Genomic DNA, 12,252 nt, shown 5'->3' with positions numbered 1-12,252 from the left:
ATTGATGCAGAAGGAGCCCCGACCAAGTATTGACGGCATTTACTGATCATACATTTCAGGAGGACAACATTTCAGATTTTACAATCATTTTTCAAGCTGGTGTTATAAAGTATTCTAATTTACTGAGATGGGTTTTCATTGGCTGTAAGCCGTAATCATCAACACTAAGGGTCAGTGACAAGCGGAGCGCTTAGGAAGCAACCCAGGGGCAGACAAATATGTCAGGTCTCCACCGCAGCTCCAGCCCAAAACCTCCAATGGAGGATAGGAGCAATGAGAAAATGGAAACGGTCTTAGGAGCGCAGGAAAGAGACTCAGACAAGAGATGGGGTTAAACCACAACGCGTTTCGACGGAGAATCCGTCTTCATCAGGTGGAAGTTTATTAATGACATAGGGGATGGGGTATTTAAATGGGAGGCAGTTTATTAGGTGGAAGTTTGTGATTGGCTGCCTCCCATTTAAATACCCCATCCCCTATGTCATTAATAAACTTCCACCTGATGAAGACGGATTCTCCGTCGAAACGCGTTGTGGTTTAACCCCATCATCAACACTGACAGAAATAAACCCGTGAAATAGATCACTCTGTGTGTAATGACTCTCATAACCACAGTCTCACAGTCAGAAGGTTTTGATGAACGAGGCTTGATCACCTTCGTCTTGCACAAAACGGAAACGGGACGGTTTTCGTGGCCGACCTTGTGCTAGGCCAACGGTAGAATACTCCTAAAGTTGCGATAACCTCTCAGCACAGTTGTTAGCTCCCTTCCTCCACTCTTCTTGGCAGCACAAGCGCCCCTAGAGTCAGACCACTACCGGTACAATATTGGAGGCCCCCCTTAAGGAGCAGAGTAGTTTTGTAGAACAGAACAGCCCCTTTAAGTCACAACTCTTAGCACTGGTGCCAGCAGTGTCCGCCCGCTCTGCATTCCTTTCCTATAGCTGCGACCGGTCACAGACGCCACCTGTCCTCCCGGCGCAGACCACATCTACAGACAAGGAATTAGGAAAGGATCAGCAAGCAGCTGACAGCATCCGCCCCGCACCCCCGGGCATGTTCTGCAGCAGGACCAGCCCGCATCCCTTCCCCCTTGCATTTTGTGAGACACCTTTTATAAAGCAGACCATGGATGCCTGGATATAATCTGCCGCCGCCCCTCTCTACAAAGCTTCTCCGCTTTCCAGATTTGCATTTTTAACACTGAAATATAAATCAGACAAGAGAAAGAAAAGACAGTAAGGAAACAAAGCTCCTATTTATAGCCCGGGCTTTGAAGTTCGGGAATTATTCTGCCGTAACTGTGATGGAGTCAGAGCTTCAGTACAAACACGAGGAGCCGGAGATCTCCAATAACGGGAGGGTGAAATATCAGAAGGGACCGGAACTCGAAATGGGTCAATAGTCAAAAATGCTATAAAGACTGCGATTGATGGGGTCTGGCTGTAGGGACCACCGCTACCTAGACAGAGGAGTCCGGCTTCTCTTATATAGGTGGATGGATCAACCCCTATCTGCGACACCTCTAGCATGTGTTGGGATCAGAGAGGGCTTACCAACCTGTGGATGATGAGAGATGCTGGGAGTTATCGTTCTATACCAACTGAGGACCACAGAGGGCGACTCCCATGATCACAGATTTATGGCCTATCAACATTCAAAGGGGTCCTCCTGTCAGGAGCACACGTGTCCATATGGATGTAATAAGTGGCTAATTGCAGCAGCCCCTCTATTACCCAGAGAGATGCTGCAAACAGTGACTCTTAACATGCACAGAAAGCAAAAACCTTTTATGTTGTACCAACTACCGTGGCACTTTTGGGATTGTTCCAACACAATAATCCCCCCCCCCCCCATCTCTTTAGTGACTAGCAAAGTGTATGAACGGGACTGGCACACACAGAACACACAGAAGGGGGCCGGCTGTCAAATTGAACCAGAAAGTGTGTGTGTGTAGGGCGCCACCCCCGTCCATAGGTTGTGTCTGGTAGTGCAGCTCCACACCAGTCACTTCAACAAAGCTAAGCAGTCACATCAAACAACCCGTGGATAGATGTAGCAGATTTTATATATATATATATACACACACATATATATATATACATATACACAGACACACACACATATATATATATATATATATTACACATATATACATACACGCACACACACACAATTGCAATAAAATGAAAGTTTTTTTTTTTTTATACTTAACTTTGGTCAGTGGCAGCACCCGGGATCCACCACATTCCTTTACTAGATATATAAAAAAAAGAAGCAACCACGGCTTTCTAATCCTGGTACAGCCATGAATGGGAGCTATGTCATACTATAGTACAGCAGCCGGGCCTTAATAATAATAATTGGGGGATACTGAATCCTTAGTGACATTAGCGCTGCTGATCGGCCCTTCCCGTTGGTGCATATTTAAGTAATGCCTGATCCCTACCATTTTGTGGGGTGTCGCTGCTCCATAATGCGTGTGATCCATATGCCACGGTATGGGGTCATCTACCCACGAGTATTGCAGACAGACCCCCTGCCACAATACTGGGGTGACAATATATCAATATGGCTCCAATGTCAAAATATGGAGCCTTTCCAATCATTATCCCAAATCTTCTGGTCTGCGTCACTTCCTAGGAGCCGGGGAAACCGACCCAATCCTAAATTCTGCACCATCCCAGACAGGTTTCCTTTAAGTGAAACCTGCTATCGTTAGGAGGTTATTGTAAGACATCCGAGCCTCGCTCCCAAGTTTCACAAGTGGAGAAAGGATAAAGTGAGACCCTGATGTGGACGATGTGCCATCCAGAAGCGGGGACACTACACAAGGGCTATGTAAAAAACCCTCTAGCCGAGATACATGGCATTAAAGAAACATTCACAACTCCATAGATCGCTAAAGCTGCACAAAGCACTTCCTCGACCCCATTGTCCCTGGAGACCAGACTCTTCCATTGAGAGAATGAAGCCAGCTGTCACTGATAGGATGCAACACAGGAAGGATAACAGCACCACCTGCTGGAGGACCCAAGAACTGCATGCTTTATGCACAATGCAATAGTGTGGTCGTGTTTTGCCGACAGAATCCTTCTAATAAATCTGGAACATTTTTGGACTGACCTAAAGTTTAAAAAACAAAAAAACCTACATCTGCATCAGAACTTGCAATATTTTATGTCTAAAAGTTGTTGGCACACTATGACCATATTTTAGCCCCTTAATGACCCCAGCTTTTTTCGGTTTTACGTTTTCGTTTTTCGCTCCCCTTCTTCCCAGAGCCATAACTTTTTTATTTTTCCGTCAATATGGCCATGTGAGGGCTTATTTTTGCGGGACGAGTAGTACTTTTGAAAGACATCATTGGTTTCAGTTCGAGTTGTGTACTCGAAAACGGGAAAAAAAATTCCAAGTGCGGTGAAACTTCAAAAAAAGTGTAATGCAAAAAGTGCTTTTTGTTTGGCTTTTTTGCTAGGCTCACTAAATGCTAAACCTGACCTGCCATTATGATTCTCCAGATCATTACAAGATCATAGACACCAAAAATGTCTAGGTTCTTTTTATACCCAAGTGGTGAAAAAAAAAATTCCAAAAAGTTTGCTTAAAAAAATTCCGCCATTTTCCGATACCCGTAGCGTCGCCATTTTTCGTCATCTCGGGTTGGGTGAAGGTTTATTTTTTGCGCGCTGAGCTGACGTTTTTAACGATACCATTTATGTGCAGATACAATCTTTTGATCGCCCGTTATTGCATTTTAATGCCATGTCGCGGCGACCAAAAAATAAAACGTAATTCTGGCATTTAGCAATCGGATTAATCCTTTTTTTCTTATTGATAGATCTGACCTTTCCCGGCGCCTGCAGTACTTTGCTCTGCCCTCAGCAGGGCAGATCAGTACGCCTGCGCAGGAGCGCGACACGAAGCAAGCAGGACGACATCGCATGAAGGAGGGAGGCGCCGGACCCGGACCTGCAACACCCATCGGACCCGGACGGCATTGGACCGCTCCCCCCCGGGTGAGTATAATAAAACTTATTATTCTTATCTTTCAGGTCGGACCGAGGGCTTATCTACAGCACTATAGAATACTGTATATAAGCCCTAAAAGGCAGCAGCCGCATCTTATAGCGGCAAAAAAAGGTGACAGGTTCCCTTTCAAGAGAACCCGTCAACAGCATTTTACTGAGTAAAGTACGGATGGCCATATTGGGGCGGTCGTACTGATTAGAACGATACTTCAGGTGAAGAAATCCATTTTGCACATTTTCTTTTATATTTTAAGTTTCCTTATTCATATCTTCATGCATCGGGCAGGACTGTGTGCAGGGTCTTCAGCTTAGTTCCGTCCCCTCCGCTGTGTCTGGATACCTTTTATTCTTCATTAAAAATGTTGCGCCGCTGCCATCCTAGCCGCAGGCGGCGCTTACGTATGTTAGACTAATGGTGGGCTTCAGTAAAATGGCATTGGTGGTACTTAGTAATCGACGCATGCACGGCCGCCAGTGCCATTTTCCTTAAGACTTCCAAGAGCTTAATATGCGCATGTGCCGCCTGCAGCTGGGGGGGGGCACAAAATGTTAAATTAAGAATAAAAAGGCATCAAGACACAGCGGAGGGGACGGAACAAAGCTGAAGACCCTACACAAAGTCCTGCCCCAATACACGAAGAGATGAATACAAGGAAACTTCAAACACAGATTAAAGAAAATCTACAGATCTGCTTTCGTCACCAGAGGTATCATTTTAATCAGTAGGACAGCGTCAATATGGCCGTCTGTACTTTACTTCGTAACATGCTGCTGACAGGTTCCGCAATGTCCTCTGTATATCTACTACTCCACGGAAGAGGAGTGCTGCACTTCTGAAACTTGCACCTACCCCAACTCCGGTCCGTGAACAGATGGCTGCGCGTCTCTCGCCGTTGACTTCTATGAGGTTCTGATAGTAGTCGAGCTCACTCGATATATGTATCGCCTTTCCTGTATTGATCTGCTGTGTGGTTTATGTGACAACCCCTTTAAGGACTACACAGAAAAGGATGACCCCAATCTCGTGTCTCCTGTTGATACGGGGTAAGAACTCTGCAGCCGCACATTACTTTTTGTACGTTATAATAGTAGAAAAAAAAAAATATTTACAGGAAATGTAACATCGCTTATCACGCGGCGACCGTGTTACAAGGGCAGACCGTTACGGACATTCCTCCCTGCATTAACTACTTGTTGGCCACGGCAGACAGCTGGTCTCTTATCCGACCCAGTCCATCCAACATGGTATCCAAGGTTTCTTTGCTGAGCTCCATGGTCAGGGAGGATGTTGCTGGCTCCAGTCCGCACAGTCCTGGGTCCTCCTGAATCTGGGGACATAAAACCACACAGATACCATGTTGGCCACCATTCTCTTAGTTCTGGATTACTATCTACAGGGGGCAATATTACTAGATTTGTGAGATCAATGGGTCAGTCCCTTGAGTGGTCTAGTCAGCAGATTATCCCCTTAGAATTCAATATTGCCCAGGGCATTTAATTGGTCACCTTATCGAAGTAATGAAGGCTGCAGGGTCTGCACTATGACTCCTATATAGCCCTGGCACAAGACAATACAGCAGCTAAAATCTCACACTCGCCTTCATCTTCAGCAGACAGGTGGGCACTGCCATCCTTGTGACGGAGTCTGACGAGGTCTTGATGTCCACCCTCCAGTCCATATCGATTAGACGTGGCAATGAGACTAAAGGGGAAAACCAGCGGTCAGTGATGGGGTGATAATAAGAAAAGCCACTGAAATGGATCGACGCAGATCAGGATTCTGCAGTAGCCGCATATTTCTTCCACACTGGCCACTAGAGGGCACAAGTAGTATTAAATGGTGACCATCGATAAAGGCACAGAAAGCCTGGACGTTTAGCTTCTTTCCATTCTGGTTAAAATGACGGGATACATTTTATGATTGCTTGGTTTTAGAGAATGGTTGGATTTTAACCGCTTAGAAGATGAGACCAATGGCAACTTCAGCATGTAAGCAGTTAAGAAACCCTGTTAATCTGATAATTTCAGAGTGATGATGGCTTTGCGATGAGAGTCAGGGAGCGCAACAATGCCCCCCCAAAGATGACATCTTAAGTGTTTGAAAGAGGTCTAATAGGCGCAACTCTGACAGGCCACAATATCAAGATAGCCAGCCGGGTGCACCGACTGCTTGTGTTACCTAGATGGCCAGCCGGGTGTACCGAATGCTCGTGTTACCTAGATGGCCAGCCAGGTGCACCGGCTGCTCGTGCTATCTAGATGGCCAGCCGGGTGCACCGACTGCTCGTGTTATCTAGATGGCCAGCCGGGTGCACCGCCAGCTCGTGTTACCTAGATGGCCAGCCGGGTGCATCGACTGCTCATGTTACCTAGATGGACAGCCGGGCGTACTCACTGCTCGTGTTACCTAGATGGACAGCCGGGCGTACTCACTGCTCGTGTTAGTTAGATGGACAGCCGGGTTTTCCGACTGCTCCTGTTACCTACAATGGACAGCTGGGTTTACCGACTTCCCATGTTACCTAGATGGATAGCCGGGCGTACTGACTGCTCGTGTTACCTAAATGGACAGCCGGGTGTACCAACTGCTTGCGTTACCTAGATGGCCAGCCGGTGCATCGACTGCTCGTGTTACCTAGATGGCCAGCCGGGCGTACTCACTGCTCGTGTTACCTAGATGGCCAGCCGGGTTTTCAGACTGCTCCTGTTACCTACATGGACAGCTGGGTTTACCGACTTCCCATGTTACCTAGATGGATAGCCGGGCGTACTGACTGCTCGTGTTACCTAAATGGACAGCCGGGTGTACCAACTGCTTGCGTTACCTAGATGGCCAGCCGGTGCATCGACTGCTCGTGTTACCTAGATGGACAGCCGGGCGTACTCACTGCTCGTGTTACCTAGATGGACAGCCGGGTTTTCAGACTGCTCCTGTTACCTACATGGACAGCTGGGTTTACCGACTTCCCATGTTACCTAGATGGACAGCCGGGTGTACCAACTGCTTGCGTTACCTAGATGGACAGCCGGGCGTACTCACTGCTCGTGTTACCTAGATGGCCAGCCGGGTTTTCAGACTGCTCCTGTTACCTACATGGACAGCTGGGTTTACCGACTTCCCATGTTACCTAGATGGACAGCCGGGTGTACCAACTGCTTGCGTTACCTAGATGGACAGCCAGGTGTACTTACTGCTCGTGTTCTGGGCATCACTTTTCCATGAAGATCTAGAGGAAGAACAATATAATGGATGAGCAGGTGGCTTGTGTGCTCCATGTAGAACACAGCTTCACACTTCTGATCAGAAAAGTCACCAAACAGATGTCGGCCATATTTATGGACTCAATCTCAATCAAGACTTGAAGAAAAAAAAAAAAAAAAGAGGAATATTTTAATGCAGCCTCTGACTCTGCATGAAGCCGCCTCCGCTTTCTCTAATGGAGTTATTAATCCAAAGAGTTTCTTTAATTTTTCCCATGGCACCTTGTACTGAAAGTAAATCAATCCCATGCATTGTGTCGATGCTCTGATTGATTCCTCTAGGTTCACCGATAGGACGACAGATCTAGGACTGCGGCAAAAGTGTCAAACCTTTTAGTACCTTTTTGACCCAATTCATTGTTTCATTTGTGCCGCTTTTTTTAATCTAGTGGGGTTTATGTCTGTCTGAAATTTTGCAACTTTCTTTTAAATTAAAAAGTATTAAAAAAAAAGTTAAAAGACAAAATAAAGAGCATTTTTGATATTGCTCAAAATGCATGAACCACTTGCATCATAGACGAATTTGGCACTAAAAACATTAATGAATAATACGAGAATTTTTTTTTTTCTTACAAAACATAAAAAATAAATGATGACTTGGACTCTTGTGTTTCAATTGCTCATAACTACAAGACATCTGCTTGCTGACAGTGAATAAGGACAAGCGCAGACCCAGCACTTCCTTCTCACAGCAGTGGCGTTACCCAATAATATTTTACTGAATCGTATCCAGGGCTGTAGAGTCGGAAACCATTTTGGTGGAGTCACAATTAGTATAAAATGGATCGATTCCGAAAATATATAATAAATTGGGTACAAGAAAATTACAGCAAGTACTTCTTAAAGAATACCTAAACTTTCAATTAACTATGTCAGTAGTCCAGTGTATGTTTTCTCTGTACGCGTCATGTTTTAGTTTGCTTTTGCTCTGAGCTCACGTTTGGAGAGGTTAGTTGATCTGATGCTCTTCGTGTTATTAGCTCTGCTAGCAGTTTCAGTTTCTTTCTGGGGTAGAATTCAGCACAAATTTGCTCTCTCCCTCCTCCCCTCTTCACAGACTGTGATGCATCATGATGTGAAACATTTACTGAGCTGTACCCTGAGAAACGCCTGAGATTGAAAGTTCAGTTCAGAATAAAGCTAATAACGTACATTGCAAACCTTGTGTCATCATCTGTACTATTGATTTATGTAAACTTTGCTTTATTTCTATCCAAAATTATGCACAATTTCCTATTCTTTCAGGAATTACAATATACGTTATTGTTATTTTAAGAGCGAATTTTGTAGGATTACAAAATGCCTAGGAACCTTCCTATAAAGTCAGATGTATTTGAGCATTTCGCATTGATAAAAAATAATTTGTGTGTCAGTGTATGATAGATGAAAACAAATGCTGTGACCTCAAAATCAGTGCATACTCAGGCAGTGATAAAAATGCTCCTACCAGAGCTTCCAATCTAAAAAGACATTTATAACACTTACACCTAAAAAGTTTTAAAAGCTATGACTGGGAAAGATCACAGCGACACCAAGAAACCAATGCCCCGCACTTCCCACCATGCAGGAGGAGGAAACATTAGCTATAACATATCCTGTAAGTGACAAAGTTACTGTAACAATAACAGCAGCAGATGTGTACTAGACGCTCAGAGATTGTTGTGAAAGATGGTGGACCATCATTATTTGCAAGACCAGCTTTTTTCAACTCTTAAGGGAGAAATGGCCCGCAAACTTGGTGTTACTCTGGAAAGCAAAAGTATTAGAAAATTAGTGATTTTAGTGATTGAAGAGGCCCATAACCAAAAAGGAAGATCTTAAAATGACTCTCAAGAGACGCTTTATATTTCTGAAAATGGATGCCTGCACACGTCACAGAGTTTACTATTTTGCTATCAATGTTCGGTTTGTGACAACAAGAGAACGTTTACCAAGATAGTGGCAGTAAAAGATACTAAAGCTCATCATACCAACCAGTTTCTCCAGGCCTTACTGCAAAAAGTTCGGCAAGATTACAAACTCTAGAAAGAACAGGTTCTTGCTATTGTAACTGACCATGTTTCAGATATGAGTACAATTACACTGATGAATGAGAATACTGTATGTGAACAGCAGCTAGAAGAAAACTTCAGATTCAGTATGTTTGAGAAGGAAGGCCACAGTCCTGTAACTGAACAAACACATTACTACAGAAGAACAGCACAATGATACTTTACAATTATATGATCTTGCTGAAGCTGCTTCAAAGCTTTCTCATATTCATCACTATGTTGTGCACATGCTGCAGCCGGCAATAAGAGACAGTCTGCAGGAATGATATGCTGCAACTCTGATGGGCAAAATGAGGACATTGGTTATTGCTGCCATAACCCCTAACATTGATCCCATCTTGAAGAGACGTGCTGGAAAAGGGGCAATTGTGGATCAAGCCACTCGGTGGGGCAGCACTTATTTAATGATTGAGCGATTGCTTGAGCTGAAACCGTTTGTTATAGATATGGCGAACCCTCAGGTAACCCTACATGAAGGTCAATGGACACAGGTGGCTGAATAGAAGGAATTGTTTCATTTACAGTGACTAAAAATTGAGAAGCTGAGGCTTTAACTCCTGGCATTTTTTTTATAAAGGAGTGGAAGAACTTGCTGTTTTGCCCTTCCCAAAGAGGAGGTTTAATCGCAGATGGCATTGCTGCTTCAATGAAACGGAGAGAGACACGGCTATTAGAAAATAAAATTCTTCTGGCAGCTGTTTATGTGGACCCGAGTCATCGTATATCACTGGATGATCAGCAGCTTACTAAAGGAAAAGAAGCTTCCAAAAGGTAAGGGAGAAAACAAGGGGAACTGCTACCTTGGATCTAATCCTTATAAACAGGGAGGAAATGGTTGAGGAGGTAAAAGTGGCTGGGACCCTAGGAGGTAGCGACCATGCTATTTTAGAATTTTGGATAACTAGAGGCGGAAGACCTGTGAAGACTCAGACGTCAAGGTTAGATTTCAGAAAGGCAGATTTTAAGGGATTCAGAAAGAGAATTGGAGGGATCCAATGGCTGGATATCCTTAAAGACAAAAATGTCCAGGAAGGATGGGAAATCTTGAAAAATGAAATTCTCAAAGCACAGTTGTTAACAATTCCGAAAAGAGGGAAGAATAGGAAGCATTTAAGGAAACCAGGATGGATGAACACAGAACTTAAGCACATGCTAAAAAGGAAGCAAAAAATGTTTATAAAATGGAAAGAAGGAGGCATATCTAAAGAAGAATATAATGCTGTCTGCAGAACCTGCAAGGCACAAATCAGATTATCTAAAGCTGAAAATGAATTGAGGCTTGCAAGAGATGTCAAAAGCAATAATAAAGGATTTTGGGGATATGTCAAAAGTAAAAGAAAAGTCAAAGATGCTATAGGATTTTTACAGGATGAAAATGATGAAATGGTAAGACAGGATGTTGAGAAGGCTGAACTTTTAAATTCCTATTTTGCATCTGTTTTCTCTCAGAAAGGAAATGTAACATCAACTGTTATTCACTGTCCTATTAAGGGAATAGAAGAATCCAGGATATCTATAAACAGAAAGATAGTGAGGAAACACTTAGCTAACCTAAATGTATTCAAGTCTCCAGGTCCAGATGAATTACACCCCAGAGTACTGAAGGAGATAGCAGAAGAAATTTTTGAACCCCTCTCCATAATCTTTGAAAATTCTTGGAGAACAGGAGAAGTGCCAGAAGACTGGAGAAGAGCAAATGTTGTTCCTATCTTCAAAAAGGGGAAGAAGGTGGACCCAGGCAACTATAGGCCGGTGAGTCTGACTTCTATACCAGGAAAGATCTTTGAACAAATTATTAAACAACATGTATGTCAATACCTGGATAAGAATGAAGTGATTAAACAGAGTCAGCATGGGTTTGTAACTAATAAGTCATGTCAGACTAACTTAATTTCCTTCTATGACGGTATCACTGATTGGGCGGATCAAGGAAATGCTGTAGATATAGTATATCTTGACTTCAGCAATGCATTTGACAAAGTCTCTCATACAATCCTTATTGAAAAAATGACTAAGTATGGAATGGACAAGGCAACTGTTAGGTGGATTCATAACTGGCATAGTGATCGGACCCAAAGAGTGGTCGTAAATGGCTGCACATCCAGTTGGAAGAATGTCTCAAGTGGGGTACCACAGGGCTCTGTCCTGGGCCCTGTATTGTTCAACATCTTTATCAACGATTTAGATGAAGGAATTGAGGGTAAACTGATTAAATTTGCTGATGACACAAAGCTAGGAGGGATAGCTAATACTAGAGAAGAGAGAGAGAGGATTCAAAAAGATTTAAATAAACTGGAGAAGTGGGCAGCAACTAACAGAATGGTTTTTAACAGGGAGAAATGCAAAGTACTACATCTGGGCAATAAAAATGAAAAAAGCATATATAGAATGGGAGGAATAGGGCTAAGTGACAGCACATGTGAAAAAGACTTGGGTATACTAATAGATCACAGACTGAATATGAGTCAACAGTGTGATGCAGCAGCAAAAAAGGCAAATGCAATTCTAGGATGTATTAACAGAAGCATACAGTCTAGATCACGTGAAGTAATTATTTCCCTCTACTCCTCTTTGGTCAGACCTCATCTGGAATATTGTGTCCAATTTTGGGCACCACATTTTAAAAAAGACATCAACAAACTGGAGCAAGTTCAGAAAAGAGCGACCAGAATGGTGACCGGTCTGCAAACCCTGTCTTATGAGGAAAGGTTGCAGGATTTGGGAATGTTTAGTTTGCAAAAGAGAAGACTGAGAGGAGACTTAATAGCTGTCTACAAATATCTAAAGGGCTGTCACATTGTAGAAGGATCAACTTTATTCTCATTTGCACAAGGAAAGACTAGAAGCAATGGGATGAAGCTGAATGGGAGGAGACACAGATTAGATATTAGAAAAAACTTTTTGACAGT

The 12,252-nt window shown here is 43.6% G+C and overlaps 1 protein-coding gene across 1 annotated transcript in view; it reads right to left on the bottom strand.

Moving 5' to 3' along the window:
- Positions 1-5,097: 5,097 nt before the first annotated feature.
- COMMD9 (COMM domain containing 9) overlaps positions 5,098-12,252 on the bottom strand; it is a 40,669-nt gene continuing 33,514 nt past the window's right edge. The window contains exons 4-6 of the mRNA XM_073565250.1: positions 7,224-7,258; positions 5,630-5,733; positions 5,098-5,359 (exon numbers count right to left, since the gene is read on the bottom strand). Coding sequence (XP_073421351.1) covers positions 5,219-5,359; positions 5,630-5,733; positions 7,224-7,258 — 280 coding nt within the window. The 3' untranslated portion in view covers positions 5,098-5,218. The remainder of the gene's footprint in view (positions 5,360-5,629; positions 5,734-7,223; positions 7,259-12,252) is intronic.

The sequence above is a fragment of the Dendrobates tinctorius genome, unplaced genomic scaffold (genome assembly GCF_039654945.1).
Source record: "Dendrobates tinctorius isolate UK_male_01 unplaced genomic scaffold, ASM3965494v1 ptg000612l, whole genome shotgun sequence".
NCBI classification, from domain to species: Eukaryota; Metazoa; Chordata; class Amphibia; order Anura; family Dendrobatidae; genus Dendrobates; species Dendrobates tinctorius.
The sequence above is the reverse complement of the archived record's forward strand: the minus strand, read 5'-3'. Positions and strand labels throughout refer to the sequence as shown.